Source organism: Apodemus sylvaticus, chromosome 9 (assembly GCF_947179515.1).
Source record: "Apodemus sylvaticus chromosome 9, mApoSyl1.1, whole genome shotgun sequence".
NCBI classification, from domain to species: domain Eukaryota; kingdom Metazoa; phylum Chordata; class Mammalia; order Rodentia; family Muridae; genus Apodemus; species Apodemus sylvaticus.
The window spans coordinates 73,078,979-73,103,807 of NC_067480.1; the positions used below are offsets into that span (position 1 = coordinate 73,078,979).

A 24,829-nucleotide genomic window follows, 5' to 3' on the forward strand; every position below is an offset into this window, starting at 1 on the left:
GGGCGGGGCGAGACTGGGCACACTGCCCTGGGGCTGAGTCTCCGGTGGAGGGCGGCTGAGACCCGGGCAGGAGGCGGTGGCGTCCTCGGCGGCAAGAACAGCATGGATTGGGGTACCGAGTTGTGGGTGAGTCTTTTCCCCCCATCTCTAATGGTTCTCCCTTGCCGGGGTCCTGGCTTCTCCGCTCTTTGTCCCCGAAGTACCTTAGCCCGGACTCCACGCTTTCCCCTGCAGCTGATTCCTTGCTTCCCCGCCCTCTGCCCTCCGCACTCTCTCAAAAGTTCCTTTGGGACTTTCAAGACACCCTGAGAGCCCTAGAGAGACTTTGCCCTGGACCGGCATAGGGAAACTGAGGCACAGAGTTGAGAGTAAGACCATCTGAAGAAGTCCCTGGACCAGGCCAGGGAGGGGGGACAGCTGGGCGAGGTCACCTATTTTGAGCGCTCTGGCCTGGCTTGGAGGCTAATCTTACGGCCCCTGGGTCCCTGCCCGTCGCCCGCCTGCCCTGCTCGGAGGGGGAGGGGGCCCTTTGGTCACCTTCTGTCCCACGTGGGGCCTTACCGGGTCCCTTTCCCGGTTTACAATTGGGACGCTGAGGGGGAGGGGAAGGGGCTACAGGACTCGGCCCCGGGCGCTGGGCGGAGCCACCCCTTACCCGCCTCTTAACCTCACCCAGGAAGCCCTAGAAGTTTCCTTGAATCCTTGTCAGACTATTGACCCCTCCTCTTTCTGGAGGCGGTGGAATCTTCGGATATAGTTAGGGTGAGCCACTATAGTGGAGGCATCTCAGAAGCAGGGGAAACTGAGTCACTCAACTGAGGATTCCCAGAGATCTTGGCAAATGGGGAAACTTGGCCATAGAGGTCCTCCGACCCTGCTTCCACGCTCTTTGAGCTACACAAACTCATCCCTTCTGTGCCTGGCTTTTGTGCCAAGCCGTCTTGATTTTTTGGAATTTGGAGGGGATTAGAGGATGGGGGGAGCTGGAGTGGTTTAGCCTCCTTCTACACCCTTGCTGGCCACCCCGACTCCGAGAGACCCCGCTGTCGGGTTTGGGGCCCTGGCCCTGTTGCCTAGGCCCTTCCCTGGAGGAGGAGATGGGGGTTCCCGCCAGCTTCCTGCCTCCCCTGCGCCACGCCGGGGCGGCGCCTAGGGAAGCCAGCCAGCCCTTGCTGGAGCCGCTAAGCCCCGAGGTTGTCCACCCCACCCCATCTCCGCTGTTCCGGGTCGCTGGGACTTCGGTGCCCCCTACCCAGGTGACCCTAACGTTCCCTAATCACGCTCCTGCAACCAGGATCAGTTTGAGGTGCTGGAACGCCACACGCAGTGGGGGCTGGATCTGTTGGACAAATACGTGAAGTTCGTGAAAGAGCGCGCCGAGGTGGAGCAGGCTTATGCCAAGCAACTCCGGTGAGCAGGAGAGAGGGTGCTCCCTGCTCTGGGACTCCTCGGGGAGACCACAGGAGGGCCGAATTCTCAGCCTTCCTGCCTCTGTCCCCACCCTTAGGAGCCTGGTGAAAAAGTATCTTCCCAAGAGACCTACCAAAGATGACCCCGAAGTCAAGTAAGAATGGGATAAGACTCTGTGGGGGGTGGGGAGTGGGGCTGGGGCTGGGGCTGGAGGTGTAGGTCTCTCACCTTCCCAGAGGCCACCCCACCTCACACCTCCAGTTCCACCTCCCCTTAGGAGTCTGGATGACCTAAGGTGGAATTTACTCACTTCCAGCAGAGAGCCTTTTTTGGTTTTTAAATTCTTAGCTTCTACTTTCCCTCATGTGCTGTAGTTGAGTTTTTTGGGGGCTTTTTACTTATTATTTATATATTTTGGAGAGTGAGTTTCACCCACTTATCCACAGAACACTTGTGGAAGTCGAGGACAGTTTGAAGGAATCAGTTCTTGCCTCTCTCCATGCTGATCCCAGGGATCGAATTCTAGGCTTCATGTTTAGCCACAGGCACCTTTACCTGTTAAACCCGGTCACTGACCCTGGTTTTTATCTTTGAGATAAGGTTTTTTTTGTTGACCTGTTACTCTCTCTAGCCAGGACTGGTCTCTTAACCCAGGAGCTAGAATGTATCTGTGACTTTGATTGCCTCTGTTTTCCTCTGTAAAGTGGGTGTGATGGCAGAACTTACTACTCTATCTTGTGTGTTCAAAGAAGAACTGAGTTTGTATGTCTCAAAGCTGAGTATGTTGGTGCATGCCTGGCATCCTAGTACTCTCGGGTTGGTTCAAGGCTAGCCTCAGCTATGGAGTTAGTTTGGAGGTACTGGGCTATATGCCACCCTGTCTCAAAATTCTAAACAAACTGGTAGCCAGTCTGTAGTTATTTCCAGAAACTTTAAACTTCATTCTAAACCTTCCCTTTAAAATCTAAAAGGTGAGCTGGGTATGATGGTCCAGACTGGAAGGTTGTGAGTTCTGGGCCACCTTGGGCTGCTTAGTGAGACTGTATTTTGAATAAATACATAAATAAAAGTTTTACTCCAAAAAGCTCCAGAAATTGAGATGGTTGTTTGTTTGGGATATCTGGTTTCAATTGGTGGTTTGATGTGAATGATACTCCAGGGTGTCCTAGGATTGGAAAAAAGTGAGTACTCGTGTGTGTGTGTGTGTGTGTGTGTGTGTGTGTGTGTGTGTGTGTGGTCTCATGTAGCCCAAGCTGGCCTCAGACTTGCTCTATAGCCCAGGGTGACCACAAACTCCGGATCTCCCACCTCAGCCTCCAGGGTGCTGGGATAGATCTAGGCACTCTACCACTCAGTGCCTCTAGCCCCAGCTCGAGGACTGAAGACACTCCAACAAAGTCGTTTCTTTCTGGAACATAGGCAGACTTTTTGGCCATTGTTCTCTAATCCAGACAATTTGGATTAAGTGTATAGTGTTTACATTGCAGAGGAGTCCTGAGTCATCTTGAGAGGGTCTGGGCCAGCAGCACAGACCCTGTGCCAATCCTGCTGTTGTAGAGAAGGGCTTGAGCATCCTTTATTTTGGTACCCTCTAAGTACCCTAGAAATGGTTGCCATGGCTACTGAAGGATGACTGCATTCACACCTCTAAAATTTGATGCAGGAGCTAAGCATAGTGGTTTAGGTCTGTGGTCTCTGCAGCCAGGAAGCCGAGGCAGGAAGAGCAAGGGGTCTGGGCTAGCCTGGGCTATGTAGCTGGGCTCTGCTTCAAAACCTAAACAAACACTTGATTCTAGTATTCTGTCACTAGCCAGGGAATGACTCATAGAAGACGTCAAAAAGGCTGAGCATGGTGGCTTAACAACTTTAATTCCATCACTCAGCAGGCAGAGACAGAAAGAGAGATACGGGCTGGCATGAGCTACAGAGCGAGCTCCCTCCTCACACAGCAACAGTACAGATGTTACAGCATCGTTCCTCCAAAAACTTGATTTGCAAAATGCTTCTGAATTAAGGGCTGGAAGTTAGGGACACGGACTTGTGAACGGATGTAGCTCAAGACTTCATTCTGTACTTTCCTTTTGCTTTCTCCTTCCTTTGTCTCTTTTTCTTCCTTCTGCCTTTCTCCCCCCCCCCCCCCCCCCAGTTTTTCCTCTTTCCAGGGTCTCAGGTAGCAAAGGCAGACCTCGAACTCACTGTGTAGACAAGGCTGGCATTAAATTCTCCACCCCCGTGCCCCGCCCTGGGATGCCAGGCCTGTGTCACTGTGCCGGGCTGGGTTCACACAGGTCAGTCTTTGGTCCTGAACTCTAAAAGCGTCTCCTTCTGCCAGGTTCAGCCAGCAGCAGTCCTTTGTCCAGCTTCTCCAGGAGGTCAACGATTTCGCGGGCCAGCGAGAGCTGGTGGCCGAGAGCCTTGGCATCCGGGTGTGTCTGGAGCTGGCTAAGTATTCCCAGGAGATGAAGCAGGAGAGGAAGATGGTGAGACACACACCCCCCCACCCCCCCCCCCCGCCACCCATGCTCGCCGAGGACCCTGTTGGACCCTCACTGAGCCTCTCCCATTTGTTTGCACAGCACTTCCAGGAAGGCCGCCGGGCCCAGCAGCAGCTGGAAAATGGCTTTAAACAGCTGGAGAATGTGAGTGTGTGTGTGTGTGTGTGGGGGGGGGGGGGCAGCTGATAGCTCAGGCCCAGAAGAGCTGGGGCTGTGTGCCTGCTTATCCATAGAGCCAGGACCAGAGCCCCCCTCTCCCTGTGGGGTACTCAGCACACCTACTGTGTCTACACCTTTTATTTTGAGGTGGCATCTGGAGTAGCCCCATTTAACTTGTGTGTGTGTGTGTGTGTGTGTGTGTGAGTGTGTGAGTTTGTGTGTGAGTGAGTGTGTGTGTGTGTGTGTGTGTGTGAGTGTGTGTAGGGGGGGCATTTGCACACCATGAGGTGCTTGTATGAGTACAAGACAGTTCTGGAGTCGTTTTCTCCTTCCATCTCAGGAGTTTCTGCGGACTGAACTCAGGTAGCTCGCCTTTCTTGGCCAGCACCTTGGTTCTGTTTTGTTTTTTGAGACAGAAGTCTCATGTGGTGGTCCAGGTTGTCCTTGAAGTCTTAATCATCCTGTCTCCTGGTGTTGGGGTGACTGATGTTGTGTGCCACCCACATAGTTGGCTGATGCACAGCCCACTCTGCTACTGGGGGAAGGCAGAGCCTTCACTTTTGTCTCCTGCGTAGAGTAAGCGGAAGTTTGAACGAGACTGCCGGGAGGCCGAGAAAGCAGCTCACACTGCCGAGCGGCTGGATCAGGACATTAATGCCACCAAGGCAGATGTGGAGAAGGTGTGTATAGGGTGAGGTCCGTGACAGGCCTGTGCCATCTGAGTGTGGTGAGGCCAGCACCTGACCTCACGTGACCTCTGACCTCTGCCCCGCCGCCCCACTGCCCAGGCCAAGCAGCAGGCTCACCTTCGGAACCACATGGCAGAAGAAAGCAAGAACGAGTACGCGGCCCAGCTGCAGCGCTTCAACCGCGACCAGGCGCACTTCTACTTCTCGCAGATGCCCCAGATATTCGATGTGCGTGCACCGAGCTGGTTGACAACGCCCCTCCGAGTTCGTTAGCTCCCACTCGGGTGTTAGAATCCCAGCTCCTGTGTCCTTACTCCTAGACTGAAAGAGTGCCTGTTGCCGCAGCGTTCTGGAGGCAGAGGCGGGAGGATGGCAGACGTTTCTGAGCCAGCTTGGTTTTACATAGCGAGTTCCAGGAGAGACACGGCTTAATAGAGAGACCCTGTCTTAGGAAAGGAAGGAAGGAAGGAGTGGGAAAGGAGTGGAGAGATAGACGGAAGGAAGAGAGGAAGAGACTCGTTCTTTGATTTTGAAGCTCTATTCTTCCTTTAAGCCCTGACTCTGACGAGCCCCAGGGCTCAGATTTCCCCAACCTTCTTCCCCGCTCTCCGTCCCAAGCCTGGTGTCAGGATCGACTCTATTCCATGTATTCTTTATTCAGGCTCTGTCTCTTGTAACGTCCTTTGAGAAGACTTTTCTGAGCTCCTGGGTCTGCTCACAAACACTCCTGGCCCTGCCTGCATCTCCACGCCTGCTCCTGGGGTCACGAGGGCAGATCTGAGTCTGTCTTCTCTATCAAGCCGGGCTTGAGGGCTGATGGCTTCAGCTTGGAGGTGTTTGCAGGGGTGACTTACCCTGTGTGCTCTCCTCTGCTCTCCAGAAGCTACAGGACATGGACGAGCGCCGGGCCACCCGCCTGGGGGCTGGGTATGGGCTCTTGTCTGAGGCTGAACTGCAGGTGGTTCCCATCATTGGCAAATGCTTAGAGGGCATGAAGGTGGCTGCCGAGTCCGTGGATGCTAAGAACGTGGGTCCTCAGCATGAGCCCAGGGGGATGAGGTGTGGGCTAAGGGAGGCGGCTCCCCAACAAGATTCTTAAACTAGCCGCAGGTGGCCATTCACTCCCTGTCCCTTCCCAAAGGACTCACAGGTCCTCATCGAATTACACAAGTCAGGGTTCGCCCGCCCCGGTGACTTGGAATTCGAAGACTTCAGCCAAGTTATGAACCGAGCGCCTTCGGACAGCAGCCTGGGCACCCCGGATGGCAGGCCTGAGCTCCGAGCAGCCTCCAGCCGAAGCCGTGCCAAGCGTTGGCCGTTCGGGAAAAAGAATAAGGTGGGGTCCGGAGCTCTTGGGGTGAGGAGTGGTTGGAAGGCGGGGGACAGTCAGCCGAGGTCCTCATTGAATCAGCTCCAGCCACATGGAATGCTGAGTCCTGGGGCAGGAATTTTCCTCTTGGCTGTGGGCCCAGGCTGGAGAGAAGGAAACAGAGGAAGGCAGGCCTGAGAGCCCACTTTGGAGGGCTTTGGAGTCCCTTTGAGCATGGAGGGGACAGGGTTGGCGGCCTGGGCATCCTAAGTCCCTTGAAGAGCTCCTGTTAGCCTGACAGCTGTGACATTGTCCTGCAATCCCTGGTAGTCATCCTTCCCTATCTCCATCCTCTATGTTTTGGGGGACCCTCCACTTCCTGTGCATTTTCTCCTTGGGAATTTGACTTTTAGGGTCCAGCATATACCTTAACACCCCTTGGTTTTCCCTTCCACAGTCACTCTTTGTTTTAGTTCTTCCTCACAGCTGTGTTTTTTCTTCTTTTCCATCCGTTTAACTTAGACTCCTCTTACCTGACACCTGACACCCCTCCTTCCTCCCGCCATCCCCCCTTCCGCCCGCCATCCCCCCTTCTACCCGCCATCCCCCCTTCCGCCCGCCACCCCTCCTCTCTTGAACTTGGACTCTGCGTAGTAGGCAAGCACTGATGTCTCCCCCCTCTCATCTCCTTGTCTGTCCCCCTTAGCCTGTGTATGTGTCTGGCCACCCTGATTCTTTAAAAAAAAAAAAATTATTACCTTTATTTATTTATGTCTGTTATGCGTATGTGTGCGTGCCCGTGCACATGCAGCTGTCACAGAAGGACTTTCAGGACTCACGCCTCTCCTCAGTCCTAGGGATCAAACTCAGGTCCTCGTGCTTGGAGGGGGCAAGCATCTTTTCGTACTGAGCCATCGCTTTGTCCCCAGCCTTTACTTCTGTCCTGCGTCCTACCTTCTAGACTGTCAGCGCAGAAAGCCTGGCAGGTGTCTCAGGTGCGCTATATGAGTCCCTAAGACTCAAGGGACAGAGAAGGCTTGGGAAGTGACTGGCACCTTCCTCTCAGTCTTTAATTTATTAGATTTTTGTGTTGTGGGGTGTATAGAGGCCAGACGATAGCTTATGGGGCTCAGTTTTCTCCTTCTGTCCTGTGGGTGCTGGGGGTGGAACTCGGGGCTTGGCACAACTCCCTTTCCCTGCTGAGCCCTCTTGCCGGCCATGACGCCCCTTCCCTTGTCTTCTCTGGCACCTCCCAAATCTTCTGTTGTTGCTTTTATAGGTGTTTTCTGTGTGACCTTATCATTCAGTTGTGGTTTTCTTATCATTATTTTTCCCTCTTTCTCCATTTTGTTTTTCCTGTTTCCTGTGTCCTGTTCGTCCATCCTTCTCCGACTACATCCTCACGCCTCCATACCTGATCCCCCCTTCCCTGGCTCCCACTGTTAGCCGCGTCCCCCATCCCTGTCCCTTCTGGGGGGTCACCTACCCTCCACACTGTCTGATGGACCCTCATCCCCCCGTACTGGCCGCGACCCCTTGGCCATACTGAGTGAGATCAGTAAGTCGGTCAAACCGCGGCTAGCATCCTTCCGCAGCCTCCGAGGCGGCCGTGGGGTAAGTCGAGGCCGGATGGTGGGACCCTGGGCTCTTTCCTGCCGCCTGCTGGGTCCCCCCAGATTCCAGCTTTGCTCTCTGCATGGCCTCACTCCCTAAAATCCCTGCTAGGGGAGGAAGGTGGACCTGTCTGTATCTCAGGAGTAAGAGAGGCTCTTGGGAAACATAGGGTCGCAAATCCTGGACTCAGACTCTCTCTCACCTTGTAGACCGTGGTCACCGAAGATTTCAGTCACCTGCCCCCAGAGCAGCAGAGAAAGCGACTCCAGCAACAGTTGGAAGAGCGGAACCGAGAGTTGCAGAAGGAGGAGGACCAGAGGTGGGCATGAGAGGCTGGAGGAGCCTGGAGCTGAATGTAGAACACTAGGATATCCTCCTCAGTAGAGCGCTGGCCTGACTTCCCGAGGGCCTCATCCCTGTGCTACCAGGTTTCAATGGTACACAGGTCTTTTGCCAATACAGGCTGGGCTCTGAAGGTCATGGGTGGAGGTCAGCCTCCTCTTTCCTCATTCTCTTTCTGTGAGACAGGGTCTTTGGGTCTTTTTGGCTAGGCTGACAGTCAGCAAGCTCTAGATATCCAGTTTCTGCCTACCAAGGTTGCAGGTGGTGTGTGGCGTATACCCAACTTTCTACATGGATGCAGGAATCAGAACTCTGATTCTCATACCTTGTCCTTTTTGTTTTTCTGTTTTTGCTTACAAATTTTTTTAAAACAAAATATTAAGCGTTTATTATTGTTATTATTTTATTCTTTAATCTGTTTTTACAGTCCAGTCTTTATCTCTGTCCCGGTCCACCCTCAGTTCCACATCCCATCCCTCCCCCATCCCTCTCCAAGAGGGTGTCCCCACCTCCTCACTCCCACCCCAACAGACCTCTCCACTCTCTGGGGCCTCAGATCTCTTTAGGATTAGGTGCATCTTCTCTCAGTGAGTCAAAACCAGGCAGTTGTCTGCTGTATATGTGTTGGGGGCCTCATACCAGCTGGTGTGTGCTGCCTGGTTGGTGGCTCAGTGTGAGAGCAATCTCAGGGGTCCAGGTTTGTTGAGACTGCTGGTCAGCCTCCTCCTCAGCTTCTTCCAGCTTTTCCCTAATTCAGCCACAGGGGCCAGCAGCTTCTGTCCATTGGTAAATATCTGCATCTGACTCTTTCAGCTGCTTATTGGGTCTTTCAGAGGGCAGTCATGCTAAGCTCCTGTTTGTAAGCACATCATAGTATCAGTAATAGTCTGAGGCCTTGGGCCTCGACTAGGTCTCACTACGTGGCCCTGCTGGCCTGGAACTCACTATATAGACCAGGCTGGTCTTGAAGGCACAGTGATGTCAAGTGATGGTATTAAAGATGTGCACCACTACACTGGCTTCACTTGACTTTTTTGGGGGGGTCCCTCTCACTGGGACCTAGACTTGTTGAGTGGCCTAGGATGATTGGCCAAGGAGACCACCCACCTGGTGCTGGGATTATAAATACGAGGTCTCACGCCTGGCTTTGAACAGTGGAACTGGGAATCGAAATCCTGCCTTGTGCCTGTGCAGTGAACACTGTTGACTGCAGCCATCTCCTTAGCCACGTCTGATGGTTTTAAAGGAGATTCCTGCCACACCGCTGGGTGTGATAGCCCCGGTCTGTAATGTCAGCGTTCTAGAGCCAGAGGCAGGAAGATCCTATGTTCGAAGCCAGCCTGGGCTTCTTGAGACACTGTCTTGAAACAATAGCAGTGAAGAACAAAAGCTTAAAAGCTGGGAAGAGTCCTTTATTTTTCATTTCCTGTAAGTCAGTCTAGCGGATAGAATCTGTGAGCCCTTGTGCAGTCTCTTTCCACACATCACTGAGCAAAGGACAAGAAAATTACTGTCCCCTCAGTGACCTGACTCAGTGGCTAAGGGCATTTGCCACGCAAGCCTGAAGACCTGAGTTTGATCTCGGATGGTGGAAGGAGAGAACCCATTCCAAACAGGTGTAGTGGCATGTATGTGTACATGTATGTGTACATGTATGTGTACACATAGGCATGTGTGATAAGAAATAAAGAAGCAAATAGATAAATTAAAGAATAACCAGCTTATGGTAATACATATTTTGCCACAACAAACTGTTGATTATAGTTTCTAAGACAGGATTGTCCTCTGTGGGCTAGGTGCACTGGCAGATTCTAGGGAGTAGGGGACGTGAGGGGCCGTTACACTCCTGACCATGTCCCCAGCTTCTCACTGGGGGACTCTTGACAAGGACTCTACCCCTGACCATGCCCCCAGGCCTCTCTTCTTTTTTTTAACTCCCTATGTCCACCCCAAGACAGGGTTACTTTGTGTAGCCCTGGCTGTCCTAGAACTTGCTCCATACACCAAGCTGGCCTCGAACTTCATAGACCTACTTGCCTCTGTTTCCTGAGCGCTGGGGTTAAAGGTGTGTACCACTACCACCCGGCTTTCTTTCTTTCTTTCTTTCTTTCTTTCTTTCTTTCTTTCTTTCTTTCTTTCTTTCTTTCTTTCTTTCTTTCTTTCTTTCTTTCTTTCTTTCTTTCTTTCTTTATAATTCTTATTTTGAGACTAGGTCTGGGTAAATTGCCTAGGCCAGTCTGGAACTCTGAATCCTTCTGCTTTAGTTTCCCAAGTAGCTGGAATGACAAACTGGTATCTAGGCTCAGTTTCAAAGTTTTTAGTAGACTGCAAAATAAACAAAATGCCCAACCCATAGAGCCCGACCCAATTAATGCCAAGACAGCTCACTGTCTGTCTGATCACCATCGGGAGCTCAGTCAGTCTGAGTCACTGTCTTGATAGGAGGAAAAGGAGAGTTATCTAATGCTGAAACACAAAATATTAGCCTGGAAAATCTGCCAGATTTAAAAGGACAAGAAAATCTTTAGTCATTCTTTCCAAGCAACAAACTCCTCTGCCCAGCCTCCTTATGTAACACGAGTGACGCTTGCCACTCGTTAGCAGGTGGCCGGCCAAATTCTATTTGGCTGCTCACATGTGGCCTTCTCCACAGCATGGAAATCATGGGACAGAAGCCATGCTTGGGACTGCGTGCAGCCTGGGGTGTTAGCAGAGTGAAGCATCTGCCTGCTGAGAGTGAACAAGGCTGGCTTTTCCGTTTATTTACTTTATTTTTTTATCGTGTTTTTATTCATTCTCTTATTTTGTGTGTGCCATACCCAGGCCATGGTTCCTATGCAGATGTCAGAGGCCAGCTCGCTGGAGTTGGTTCTCTCTTTCCATGATGTGGGGCCCAGGGATGGAGCTCAGGGCGTTAGACTTTGTTGCAGGTGCTTTTATCTGCTGAGCCATCTCGCTGGCCCTTATTTTTATATTTTATTTTGAGAAAAGTCTTGCTAACCTTTCAGGTTGCCTTGGCGCTTTAGTCTCCTACCGTGCCTGGCTTGTTTATTTATTTCACCTGTGTGGTCAGTCAGGCTTGTGTGTGTCCACGGGCCAGCCTTGAGTGTTGTCCCTCGGGTCCAGGCGGTTTCCCCTGTGGGTGTGTATGCAGGCTGTGTGTGTCTGTGCGTGTGTAGCCGTGCACGTGGAGGTCAGAGGGTCTCGCTGGTGGCTGCTCTATCTCTCTAGCTCATTCCCTTGAGATAAGGTCTCTTGCTGAACCAGCCGCTGGTCTCATGGCCAGGAGGTCCAGGTCCTTGTCTCTTCCTATCTCTCTCCTGCACAGCACTTGAGTTATAGGCACCTATGGGAGCTGCACCCAGAGTTTTACATGGGTGCTGGGGATTCAAACTCATGTCCTTAGGCTGGGTACAGCAAGTGTTCTTACCCACAAAGCCATCTCCCCTGTCACCTTTGTTTTTTTAAGACAGGGTCTTTAACTGATCTGCAGCTCAGATTTAACTAGAGTGGCTGGTCAGTTTAATCTTTCTGTTTCTCTCCCCAGTGCTGGGATTACAAGTGTATGGCACCATGCCTGGCTTTTTACCTGGGCACTGGGGATTGAACTCAGGTCCTCTTATGGGCTTGGGTTACCCACTGTGTCAACTAGAGTGTTGTTTTGATTTTTTTGAGACAGGGTCTCCCTAAGTTGCCTGGGTTGGCCTTGTTAAATCTGCTGTCCTCCAGCTCAGCACAGGCACACAGGGACACCTGTCTTCATCACTACAGTCCTGTCTCTCCTTGAGCCTGTTTTTTTACTTGGAAAGTCATGAGAGTGTGCGTTTTCCTTCCTTCCTTCCTGTCTGCCTGCCTGTCTGTCTGTCTGTCCTGTCTCAGGGAGGCCCTGAAGAAGATGAAAGATGTATATGAGAAAACACCACAAATGGGGGACCCTGCCAGCTTAGAGCCCCGCATTGCAGAGACCCTGGGCAACATTGAGAGGCTGAAGCTGGAAGTACAGAAGTATGAGGTCAGAGGCAGGCCCTGGGGAGGCCTGGTGGCAGGCGGAGCTGCATGAGTCACTGTGGGGTGGGGGACAGGGAGGCGCTGGGGGGATGGAATCCAGCTGCCTACCATCTAAATTTTGAGTGTGCACGGGTGATGTCATGAAATGACCCCAGTCCAGAGTGTGATGTCCTCAAAACCTTGCTTTGGAACTCATGCTGTGATCTCCAACCAACCCTAGGCTTGGTTAGCTGAAGCTGAAAGTCGAGTCCTTAGTAACCGAGGGGACAGCCTAAGCCGTCACACTCGGCCTCCGGACCCCCCGACTACTGCCCCGCCTGACAGTAGCAGCAGCAGCAACAGTGGATCCCAGGATAATAAGGACAGGTAGGTAGGGAAAGCAGAAGCAGTGATGAGGTACGGGCTTGGTATAGCACTGGTCCAGAATCTCCCAGCCAGGGCCAGGGGCGTGGCTCAGAGACCCTGGAGGGTCATGCTCCCATCTTTTTTCCATTTCTCAAGCAGCTCAGAAGAGCCCCCTTCAGGAGAAGGCCAGGACGCCCCCATCTACACTGAGTTCGATGAGGACTTTGAAGAGCCCGCATCCCCTATTGGCCAGTGTGTGGCTATCTACCATTTTGAAGGTGGGCCTATAGCATAAGTTAAATTGTTTTTGTTTTGACAAAAGGAACTTAGTCTGAAGACTGTAGCTCAGTGGGAGAGCACTTGAGAAGAGTTTGTGAGGCCTTCCGTTCAGTCCCAGTATCAGCCAAAGGAAGGACTTGGAGAGTCAACTTAAGGAAGGGTTTATTTCTCATTTTAAACCATTTTTATTTATTTTGTGTGTGAGAGAGGTCAGAGGATGACTCTCAGGACTGGGTTCCCTCCTTCCATCTATGTCCTGGGGATCAAACTCAGGCTTTCAAACATGGCAGCAAGCACCTCTACCCACAGATCTACCTCATGGGTTCTCGCTTTTCCTTTTATTTAGTTCAGGACCCCAACCAGTGGGACGGTGCTTCCCACCTCGGTGGGCTTCCCATCCAAACTCAAACAATCCAGAAGCTCCCTCTCAGACATCCCAGAAGTCTGTCTCTGAGATGAGGAGACCCCAGATCCTGTAGCTGACAGTATTAACCCTTACACCAGAGGATGTGGCAGTCACTTGGAACCGTGACTTCTAATCAGATTCACCAGATCTGACCTGTTCCTCCCTCCCTACTCCCCAACAGGATCCAGCGAGGGAACTGTCTCCATGTCTGAGGGGGAAGATCTCAGTCTGATGGAGGAGGATAAGGGTGATGGCTGGACACGGGTCCGGAGGAAACAGGGAGGTGAGGGCTACGTACCCACCTCTTACCTCCGAGTCACACTCAACTGAACCCCACCAGAGGGGGTGAGGGGCAGGGCTGTCAGCTGCTGCTTCTGGGCCACAGGGGGCCCCCAGGACCTTGCACTTTATTCCCGCCCTCGTGGCTTTTGGCTGAGACCTGTGTAACCTGCTGTCCCTCGTTCACCTCACCTGTCACCCTACAGGGACCCACTCACGGCTTCCTGCGTGGTTGTACATATTTGTCATTTAAGACCGTTCTTCCTGCCGCTCAGCTTGGGCCAAGTTTTGTTTTATATTAAAAAGTATACATAATTATATAAAGTTCTCGGAGTCTGCACCTCCAGTATCAGGAATGGACCTTCGGAGGGCGTCTCTGTGGAGAGGTGGCTTGGTAGTTGAGCGCTGCACGCTCGTGCAGAGGCCCGGGAGTTGGTTTTGAACAGCGGCTCCCAAAGCTCTCAAATATGGGAGCCTATGCCCCCTCTGGCCAAGTCTGGCGATCATACATGTACCCTGCTCAGGTTGAAATGAGATAAAAGCCACCTTTCCTATGTGCCCCGTGTGGAATAAACGGAGGCAAACCTAGGTGTGCTCTGGCAAGCCCTCCCTGCGCATGTAACCCATGCTTGTGATCACCGTGTGCTCTACACCAGGCATTTCTACCTTCCATTTCCCTAGAGCACACAGAGAGGTCAGGTGGTTTGCTGGGAGTCACACAGCATTCAAGAGGTAGAGTCAGATTTGAACTTTGATACCAGACCTATATATAAGATGCCTTTATTTATAAAGATGATTTTCCCATCTGCGTTTCCAAAGTGCTGGCATGATGAGTGTTGGATACCAAGTTCATTTTATAGCCTCTTGAATAGCTGGGGGCAGCCTCCTTGGGAGTCCCTCAAATATGAAAGGGGTGGGGGATGGGCTCTCAGCCGTGAGCTTCTAGTTGTTGGGACAGGATGCTCGGGATGTGATGAGACTTACGTAGGCCGTCAGCTCTGGCGGCCTGGGCTCCCCACAGGAGGCTGCACAGGAAGTTGGTCAGTGCCTCCCACAGTCCTAGGTTAGGTCTGAATCCTGCAGGCAGAGTCAGGTGCTCTGGGGGTGTGGCTCAGGCCTCTCCCATACCAAAGCTTAGAACTTTGACCGGTAGGAGCATAGGGGCCGTTGAAGAATGCCTGGGCAGGGGTTAGCAGAGGTAGGGTACCCCTGGATTTCTACAGGAGAGCAGGTTACAGGACAACCGTGGGGCACAAAGGTGGCCAGTCTAGATGCACAGTGCAGAGCTCCCTGCCTTTCGGGCTATGCCTGGAGGTGGGATTGAAGGGCTCGTCTACCCAGCTTGCTGCTTTAGAGGGTGGAGACATCTAAGGTCTTAGAAATGACCCGGAATAAGAGTCTTAGAAGTTGGGTTGGGCCCAGGAAAGAAATGGGATTCTGACTAGGAAAGGCGTCTTCTTGGAGGGGACCTCAATGATTGTCTGAGAGGGGATCTTACCAGGCCAGAGGTTGGAGTGAAACCCCACGGGTATAGCGCTGCTGGCTCAGTGGTCCATTATGGGAAGCAATATTTGGCGGTCACGACTGCAGTTTGACCTTTCCCCAGGGGTGTGGCGTCCCAGCTGGATGAGACTGGAAAGCTTGGCCTAAGAGGACTCCAAGGGGCCCTTATTACCTTGCGAGCACTGGGCAGCTGCCCGGCAGACCAGGGGTGCATCGCGGGCCACCTGTCGGGGCCCCAAGCAGGGTGCGCAGCAGCTGCCCAGAGGTTTCCTCACCCTCCAGCAGCCACACCGCCGGTGCCGCATGTGGCAAGGCCACCTCTCCTGGGTTGCAGGGTACTATGGGAAGAGTAGGATCTGGGCTGGAAACCCAGCTTAGGGCAGAGCCTAGGTGGAACAAGGCTTGTGGAGGCGGGGTGGGGTCAGGGATAGAGGCAAAGCCTAGGGAAGGGGAGGTGCTTAGGATTGAGGAAGGATGGGACCAATCATGAGGCCAGGGAGGAGTCTAGGCCCCCAGAACAGGGGCGGGGAAGACTAGGATGACGACATGGCAGGGGAGGGGCCTAAAGCAAGGCTAGTGGGAGGGGGAGCCCAGATCTGGGAAGGAGGCTAGGCCAGGGAGGAACACATGGCAAAGGCCAGGCTAGTGGCTTAGAGTAGGAAGCCTAAAAGGGAGGAAGGGGAAAACTTAGGGCAGAGAGGGGATCAACGAGCCGAGTAGGAACCTGGGGTGGGAAGAAGCCTGAGGGAGGCGACTAGGAACAGCCCAAGGCAGGTAAGGCACAGTCAAGGCCTCCCACCTGTACGTCCATCCAGAGCCTGCATCAGAGGCTTTAACTCTTGTTCAAAGACCAGCGCAGCCTCTGTGCGGCTCCTTCGTAGATGGTGCCAGATGCTCTGGAACCTGGACACGGGGATGCAGAGACAGATCCCACCGAATCCTCTCTTTCCTGTCACCCACACCCAGGCTTCCTCCCCATCTCTGTTCCCAACACACCTGGGGCATGAGCAGGGCACCTATAACCCCAGCCAGTCCCAACAGGTCCCCTGCCGCTCCTGGCCTCAGCACCAGTGCCAACTCCACCGGGCCTTTCAGAGCGGCTGTGTGCTCTGCCAGGGGCCCTAGCACGAGGGTCTGGGAACAGCAGGGGAGTTTGTGATGGGAGGGGAGGCCGGGCAGTGGGTCGCTTAGTCACCTCCACAATGAAGAACATCAGTAGGAAACGGTAGGGAGTTACCCTGCCCCCCACTTCACCTCTCTAGCACCTCCAACGTCCGGTGACGGCCATGAGGACAGTTGGGGGGTGCTCAGAGGCCAGGGAGGGTGACCAGAGTGGCTTGGAGGGAGCCTTTGCATGAAGCTGGCCATCAGAGGCTCTGAGACTGTCTGTCATAGTTCCTAGGTGAGGTAGACCCTTCAGCAATGTGGGTCCACTGCCTGTCCCGTGCAGGGCAGATCCAGAGGCGGGGTGCTTCAGAGACAAGGAGGGCTATAGGTGTGGGCAGAGAAGATGGCTCAGCAGAGGGGGTGGGAATGAGATGTGAGCTCCTGGCTGCCCACTTCAGCTCCTGGTTCAGCCCCGGAACTGAGGAGTCCTTCCCGTGTCTGCAGCCTCAAAGACAAACCTTCAACACTTTGGGAGTGTTCTGAATTCTGAATACTATTTTTAAATTTGAAGGTGTGTGTTTCTGTGTCTTTGTGGGTATGCACACATGCATAAGGATGCCAGGGGGTCATAGCCATGGCTGATCTGGAACTCACTCTGTAGGCCAGGGTGGCCTTTAACTCACAGAGATCTGCCCGCCTCTGCTTTCTGAACGCTGGGATTACAGGATGTAGCACCACACCAAACTTGAGAGGAATTCTTTGATCTCCACTCTATAGCTTTAGAACCTGAGTTTCAGAGAAGTCAAATTCATGTCCATAGACCCAAAGAATGTAAGTCTAGGATCTGGACCCAGCGTGTCTGGCTCCTGGCCAATCACTTTAGCTCCGTCTGTTTTAAGTGAGGGTATGGGGCCTCTGCTCCTTCTTATCACCATCCTCAGTGGTGTCCCAGGAAAGGATTTCAGTTCAGAGACTCAGAGCTCCCTCGTGTCTAAACTTCAAGGGTGTCTCTGGTCCTCCAGCCCACTTATTTCCAACAGACCCTGACTCCAAATGATGAAGGATTTCTCACATCAGCGTGGGAGTCTTCCCGCCAGCCTGCAGGGTCAGCACCTGTCGGGACAGCTGACCGGGTACCAGGGCTGGCGGGCAAGGGCATCTGTCTGTACCTGGAGTGCTTGACTGGGCTCTGGGTGGAGAACTCGGAGCCCAGCTCTGAACGTTCACTCTGTCTCAGTCTTTCACAGCTGGAGAATGGGAGCAATGAGTCCTGCATTTCGAGGTCTTACCCTTGCTGGTCTGGCTTATTTTAATTAACACAACAAACTCCAGTCCCATCAGTTTTCCTGAAATGACATATTTTGTTCTTTATAATTGCATGATACTCCATTATACATTCCTTTTATTCCTCTCCAGTTGTTTTCTAGAGATAAAAATCTAATGTAGCCCAGGATGTCCTTAAACTCCTGCCTCTACTTCTTGAATCCACATGTCCTTCCTATTTATGTACTGATGGCCATCTACGAAGATTCTACACTGGCTGTTATGAAGAGCATTACTGCTCAAATGGCATGGTAGATGAGATGAACACACACACACACACATACACACACACACACTAAATGCATACAATAAATTAAACTGCGGGCATATTTGCATGCATGTATATATGATATGTAATGTTCTTAAACATATATGTTTGAAACAGGGTCACATTGTATAGACCTTGCTGGCCTGGAACCATCTATGTATTTCCAGACTGGCTTGGAAACTACAGAGATCTGCCTGTTCCTTCCTGCCTCCTGAGAGTTGGGATTAAAGGTGTGAGCTAGTATGTTTAGCTAATTTGTGTGTGTGTGTGTGTGTGTGTGTGTGTGTGTGTGTATGTGTGTGTGTGTGTGTGTGTGTGTGTGTGTGTGTGTGTGTGGTGCTGAGTTTGAACCCAGGGCCTCCTAGGTTCAGGCAGGTACGCTGACACTGAGTGACCTCCCAGCCCTAAGTATCTCACACTGGCGGTATTCACACTGGGGGTTGAGCCAAATGAGATGATTTTGTATACAAATAAATACAATGTAGTTATTTACAAATAAAAACATATTACAGGAAACAAAATGATATATACTTGTCCTACTTTGCTCCTCTGTCACTGTGAGCAAACCCCGATCACAAACAGTTGGTGAGAGGATTGACATGGGTTACACTTTGACACTTTGAGGTCACACCCCATCCTTGACTCAGACAGGAACCTAAGCAGAGGGCTGGAGAGAGGGCTCAGCAGTCACTATTATAGCAGACTATTTTTACAGGTGACCCAAGTTCAGATCCCAGCTTCCACACTGCACCCCATAACAGCCTGCAACTTCAGCTCCAGGGGATTCTACAACTTCTGATGTCTACATCCCTGCCCTGCCCCTATATGTGGCATACATTGGTCACACACATGTATACATCCATCCCACACACATGCAGACACACACACACCAGAAATGAAGCGGGAGCACTGGTTACCGGCTTGCTTCTTACACAGCCCAGGTTTACCTGTGCAGGGGTTGACACCCCACCCCCACCCCAGAGGGCTGACACTCACACACAGAGGAGAGACAAAGTATATGTAGAAATGTACACAAATATATACATAAAATCTGGCCATAAGTAACACGGTTAGCTTAGTTCCATCATTTAGGTTGGGTACTGCTACTTATGACTATAAACAGCACTCCGGAGGCTGGGCTAGGAGGGTCTGTGAAACCAAGCAGGAGCCACATTGTTATATATTGTTATTACATCTCCATCGGGCTGGAGAGATGGCTCAGTGGTTAAGAGCACTGACTGCTCTTCCAGAGGTCCTGAGTTCAATTCCCAGGAACCACATGGTGCCTCACAACCATCTACAATATGATCTGATGCCTTCTTCTGGTGTGTCTGAAGACAGCTACAGTGTCTTCACTATCACTATATATCTAATATTTATCTAATATACATTAGATAAATAAATCTTTCAAATGTTTAAAAAGATAAAGTTTTAATTAAAAAAAAAGTCTTCATACCTCTCAAAGCTAAGCATTAGATGAAACTTGGGGAGTCTTATGGAATAGTTAACGGGAAGGACTGACCAGAAGAGGACAAAGACTCCACAGGAAAACCAACCAAGTCAACTAACCTGGACCCTTGGGGCTCCCAGAGACTGAACCAATGACCAACGAGGGAGCATGGGGTGGACTTAGCCCCCTGTTCTCCCCCTGCACATATGTAGCAGGAATGCAGCTTGGTCTTCATGTGGGTCCCCAAACAACTGGAGCAGGGGGTGTCCCTGAATCTGTTGCCTGCTTCTGGATCCAGTTCTAACTGGGCTGCCTTATCTGACCTTGGTAGGAGAGAATGTACCTAGTCCTGTAGTGACTTGATGTGCAGCCGGTGTGGGGAGTGGTGGTGGCAGTCAGTGGGTATAGTGGGGAGAGGTGATACCCAGAGGGAGGTTCCCCCTTCCCAAAGGAGAAGGGGAGGAATGGGGAGGGATCTGTGCGAGGGGGTCCTGGCAGGAAATATTGGGATGTAAAGTGAATGAATGAATAAATAAGATGTTTAAAAAAAGACCACGTAGCGGTGGTTCACGCCTGTAATCCCAGCACTCTGGGAGGCAGAGGCAGGTAGATTTCTGCGTTTGAGGCCAGCCTGGTCTACAGAGTGAGTTCCAGGACATCCAGGGGTACACAGAGAAACCCTGCCTCGGAAAAAAAGCAAAAACAAAAAACAAATCAAAAAAAACCAAAACCAAAACAAAAACAAAAAAATGATTAAAAAAATCTCTATACCTTACAAGAATGAGTTTCTCTTTTCTAAACCTAATGTATCTTGTAAACCATTTTGTTCAACCAATGCTGAACTTGTAACCCCACGATGTATACCCACCCCTCTGCCTTGCTAAACTCCAGAACCTGTGATGACTCCCCTTTCACATGGTGTATTCTCACACTTATCTTCTCCATAGGCAGCTCTGAGCCCCGAGTCCCCCAGTCTTCTGTCCAGGAGCTAACATCCGATTCTCCCAACAGCTGTCCTAACCCTTCCCCAGAAAAGGGACCTCAAAACCCATTGAGAGGCTGGTCTCTGAAATCCCAACTTAGGGGAAGCCAGCCATCTGGCAAGACTAAATAAAGCTTGCTTAATCAGACAGTCATAGAAAGGTTCCCCCCTCAGGTCCTAAGTCAAGGCTGGTCTGGGCAACAGAGTAAGACCCAATCTGAAAAAGTTTTCCAAACAGTTAAAATAAAATGGAACAATAATGTTAGATTTTATTGCTGGCAATTGCACATCTGTGGACTCCTTGCCAAGGTGTAAGATGTTATATATTGCTTTCCAACAGAACACAATTTTCGTTTATTGTTTTGAGGGTCTCGTGTAGCCCAGGCTGGCTGGGAACTCATTATATAACCCAGGATAATTTTGAAGTCCTGTCTCCACCTCCCAGTGCTGCGATGACAGGCTAGAAGCCCCGAGCTGGAGTTGGTCAGTGCTAGTCAGGGCCTGAGGCTTCATGCAAGGGAGGCTCTGCGACCGAACCAACCCTCCTGCTTCCCATCCGCATTTGAAATGCAAACTTAGAGTCTAAAATTTTACATTTTGAGTTTCTCCGTGTATTTGGGAATTTTGTTAGTATATTAGATTTTAGGTCTTCGACATTATTTCACAAGCTCCAGCCTGTGTCTCAAATCTGTCAGAAAAATCATACTGGGTGGGAGAGCTGTGTGTGTACGTGTGTGTGTGTGTGTGTGTGTGTGTGTGTGTGTGTGTGTGTGTATGTGTGTGTGTGTGTATGTGTGTGTGTGTGTGTGTGAGAGAGAGAGAGAGAGAGAGAGAGAGAAAGAGAGAGGGAGAGAGAGACAGAGAGACAGACAGACAGTCTGCCTATCTTCAGACTCCAGCTAGGAGTCTTGAAGTCTAGATGTGACCCAGGCCTAGGCTTGGGAGAGGTGCGCAGCTGGATTCCTGCTTCCTGAGTCACTACTTCCTGGTGTGTGTGTGTGTGTGTGGGGGGGGGGGTCAAGATGACCTCAGCTGAGTCCTGGGCCCCAGGGGTGGGGTGGGGTGGGTGGGTGAGGCAGGAGGAAGCTGCTCCGGGCACTGCATACCTAAAGCTGGGTGTGCTCCAGAACAGGTGCACTTCCTGTGTCACCTAGGTTACCCCCCTGCCATCCCCTCTCTCTCCCTCCCCCCCCATGGTCCTGAGCTTCACAACTCATAGATTTTTCTGATTCTCCAGTAGCCAAGCGAGGAATGGAAGCAGGTGCAAACTCTAGTTCAAGTTTGGGGAGCTTAAGGGCACAAGTCGGCCGGCCGCAGATCAAGGAGTCATCAGTCACTGCCTGGGTCTTTTGGAGAAAATTTATTTGGGCAGGGGAGGGGAGGAGTGGGGAATCAGGGAAGGGGATAGGCAAACTTGAGGGAGGTGTGTGGGTCTACTGTGTCTGTGTACAGCTGCACAAAGATTCAGGGGTGCAGTCTCCAGCAGACACCCCACAGATCCAGGTGGAGTTAGGGTCTGGGGGGTCTCACTTTTGACACTGAGCTGATATTGATGATTTAAGACCTACTGTGTACCAGCCTGTCCCTGGAACCCCAATCCCAGCTACAACCAACAACCATCAGATGGATGAACGAAGATGATTTCTAATGGTTTAAGTCATGAAACAGGAAGATTCGATAAGCAAGGCTAGAGGGGCAGGTCTATTTTTTTTAAAATTTAAATTGTATTTAAATAAACCACATTTAAGTTAATTTAAATTATATATAAATTAATTTAAATGATAGATCGGGAGTGCCAAGGTTCTCGAATGGGGCGTGAGGGGACAAATCTGTGGAGAAGGCGCTCTCCTTTCATCTTCACGTGCGTCCCAGGGACAATGAAAGGAGGCGATAACTTGGGAGCTGAGACCTAGGTTTAGACTGAGGCAAGCTCCCGGTTTTGGGATGCCGAGTGGTGTGGTGGTGGGGTACGAGTGAAGGGTGAGGCTGTTAGACGGGCCGGCTTTGATCTTTTCACAGGTCTAAGATGCTGATGTGGGCGAGGAGGGGACCAGAAAAGGAGGCCAGAAGGGGAGACCACGCAGTAAGGGGCGCGCTCCGTTAGTCAGTGGCCATAGGCGAGTTTAGGAAGGATTTTGGAGCCAGTCAGGGAGGGAGGGGCAGATCCGGATTTGCGATGGCGCACTCGAAAGTGGAAGCCAAGAGTTGTTTCCGCAGAGAGCAGGAAACACGCTGGGCCACCTAAGACACACCCGGGTTCCCGGACACGCATGACTCGTGACCATTCACGAGGTATTCTGGAGAGTTATTCTGGCCCCCGCAGACTGTTAGCTGGACCCTCGGGCTCTCCCTAAGGACTGATGACTACACCCTGACCAGTAGGGACTCCGGGATCTAACAACGGCCACTCCCTCACTTACCTGGACGGGACTCTGGGATCCAACGGGACTCAACCTGGAGGCTCAGCGGCTGAGAAGCGAAAAGTCCAGACCCCGGCTAGGCCCAGCCTCCCCCAGATGGCCCAGCCCCAGCCCCTGGCTCCGCCCCTACAAGCCCAGCCCCATCGAGGCTCCCTATGAACTTGTGTGTGTGTGTGTGTGTGTGTGTGTGTGTGTGTTCAAGCCTGTGTATGTGTGCGCGTGCGTGTTCCTCTTGTTCTCTATAGATTCCCCTTCCTTGGCATCTCCAAGTGACCCTTACTACAGTCGGGTTCTTTAGACTGGCGCTCCACCTCCTCACGGCCACGCCCCACTAGTACTGTAGTTTGGGAAACTAGAACGATTTTTCCTCTTTTCTTCTTTTTCCTCTTCTTTTTCTTCTCCCTTCTCCCAACTCCTTTAGAGCACTCAGCTATGCATCCGAGGCTGACTTAGACACCTTGTCCTTCTGCCTTCATCTCCCCAGTGCTGGGATGACAGTTGTGCCATTTCTGGTTTGTGTGGTGCCGGGGACTGACCTGAGAGAGCGCTCTGCCCACTGCCTCAAGCTCTAGAATAACTTTTACCACGTACCATGTCTTCCTGAGGAGTTGACGGCGGCTCCCCAAATCCCCAGAGATCCTAGTCAGCTCAGGGCAGCCCTGGGGCTGTGGTGTCAAACCTGCAGCTTCCTCCAGGCCTGCCCCACCCCCGCCTCCGGTTTGGAATTGAGAAACTTGTGCGAAAGGCGACAGCTTCTGCCAAAGATGAGATCGGGCTGGATTTTGGGGACCAGGATGAGGAAAGAGGGGATGGTGTCTCAGGTTGGCGGGTGGGGTTCCACCCTGATGCCTGGAGAAGAGTTAGAGGAAGTTGAGGGTTGGGAATTTGCGGCAAGAGAGGTAATACTATGTTTATCAAAGACCACGTTTGCACAAAGCTCATTAGTAAGTGTTAGCCTGTGGCAGGGTTCAGTGGGTAGAGCGCTGGCCCACTGCGCAGGAATCAGGAGTCAGCCTTAGATACATCACGAAGTTCAAGGCCAGTGTGGGCTCTACATGAGATCCTTGGTAAAGTATTCTATACAGCAGCGGCAGCCCTCTTTGAAACCTACCGTAAACCAAGACAATTCGGCTTGTTTTCTCTGTCTCAATGGTTTAATTTTCAGCTACGTCCTCCTAGGGATGAGATACGGACCATTCACCTCCATTTTCGCAATGGAGAGACTGAAGCACAGAAGAGGGGAGCCGAGCCATTCGTGCAAATACACCTCAGCTTGGAAGTGGCGGGGATGGAATTCCAATCTAGAAACCTGGTGGGCGCTCTCCAGGTTGCCTCGTTTATTTTTGTATTTCATTGCCTGGCCTTCCCCTCTAACCCTAAGTGCACGCAAAGAAAATAATTGCTACCCAGTTTACAGAAGAAGGAGAGGACGCGAGGAAGTCACAGATACCAAAAATAGGGGATGGAAATCGTCCTCGCCTGTAAGGTTGCAAAAGGGAGGGTTTCCAGTTGGTGCCCACTCCGACCCACAGCCTCAGTATGTAAATCAAACTCAGGCTGGTCCAGCGAGGCCGTCTAGCGCCGCCTAGTGGCCATAAAGATAAAAGGCGGAACGCTAAGGGAGCGGCTTGCAACCCTGTGGGCTAAGTTAGGGAGAGGCTTCCTTGCCCAGGTAATTTTAACTCCTGATAAGCTATGGTCAGGAAAACAGAGCATATTTGTTAAACAAATTAACTAATAAATGACAGGGAATGGCACTGGTGTCCTTGACCCAGAGGAGAACTCATAGCAGGGAAGGTGGGCTACAGTATGATAATTGTCAGGTTTGTTGGGCACAGTCAGAGATTGAAGAAGAGGAAAAATAGGGAAGGGTGGAGGAGGGCTGTGGCTGGAAATTTAGGAAGACTTGAGGAAAAAATGACAGTTGGAGGCTGGGGAGACGGTTCAGTCAAATGCTTGCTACTTAAACGGAGGACGAGAGTTCAAATCCCTATGGCAAAATTAAAGCAGGAGGTAGTCTGTGCTTTTTATTCTCAGTGTTCCTAAGATGAGATGGGGCAGAGACAATTCTGGAAGCTCAGACAGAGACCAGCCAGCCAGGAACAGTTCGCCCACGAGCAAGAGAGACTCTACCTCAAATGATGTGAAAGAGAGGTGAGGGTGTCCTGCCACCTCAACACCTCCCTCCCCCCCTCTCTCTCACACACACACACACAAGTTTAAAAGAAAAAAGGAAAATGGGTGGTGAGAGGCTCTGTGGGTAAAGGTGATTGCTGCCAAGCCTGATGGTCTGAGTTCAATCCCTGGGGCTTACATGGTGGAAAGAGAACCTACGCCCTCATGCTGTCCTTTGAGCTCCACACATGGACCTTCACACATACACACATACAACACACAACATACATACACACATATGCATACATACAAAGCAAGAAAATCAA

The 24,829-nt window shown here is 51.6% G+C and overlaps 2 protein-coding genes across 5 annotated transcripts; one reads left to right on the top strand and one right to left on the bottom strand.

The window, feature by feature from the left end:
- Trip10 (thyroid hormone receptor interactor 10) lies at positions 1-14,043 on the top strand. Of its 4 annotated transcripts, none has more exons than XM_052192689.1 (15): positions 1-126; positions 1,295-1,410; positions 1,508-1,564; positions 3,743-3,890; positions 3,987-4,049; positions 4,640-4,744; positions 4,853-4,981; positions 5,634-5,780; positions 5,895-6,089; positions 7,509-7,676; positions 7,886-7,995; positions 11,898-12,030; positions 12,247-12,392; positions 12,528-12,649; positions 13,238-14,043. In XM_052192689.1, the coding sequence occupies exons 1-15, from the start codon at positions 103-105 to the stop codon at positions 13,384-13,386; spliced, it is 1,812 nt and encodes a 603-aa protein (XP_052048649.1). In that variant the 5' UTR covers positions 1-102; the 3' UTR covers positions 13,387-14,043. The 4 variants fall into 4 exon arrangements, with proteins under 4 accessions (XP_052048649.1, XP_052048650.1, XP_052048647.1 ...); XM_052192690.1 differs by having other exon boundaries at positions 12,531-12,649; XM_052192687.1 differs by lacking the exon at positions 7,509-7,676 and having other exon boundaries at positions 2-126; positions 13,238-13,774.
- Sh2d3a (SH2 domain containing 3A) lies at positions 14,027-17,221 on the bottom strand. The gene is given in 6 exon segments (XM_052191846.1): positions 14,027-14,448; positions 15,011-15,068; positions 15,070-15,176; positions 15,638-15,749; positions 15,835-16,024; positions 17,115-17,221. Coding segments are annotated over 6 exon segments (759 nt in total). The 3' UTR covers positions 14,027-14,263.
- Between the last annotated feature and the right edge of the window lie 7,608 nt (positions 17,222-24,829).

Excerpts from the sequence above, each read along its gene's own strand:
- Trip10 (XM_052192689.1), top strand. The coding sequence starts at position 103 with ATGGATTGGGGTACCGAGTTGTGG. Across the intron at positions 4,050-4,639 it reads GCTTTAAACAGCTGGAGAAT|AGTAAGCGGAAGTTTGAACG; the intron begins GTGAGTGTGTGT and ends TCTCCTGCGTAG. Across the intron at positions 6,090-7,508 it reads CGTTCGGGAAAAAGAATAAG|CCGCGTCCCCCATCCCTGTC; the intron begins GTGGGGTCCGGA and ends TCCCACTGTTAG.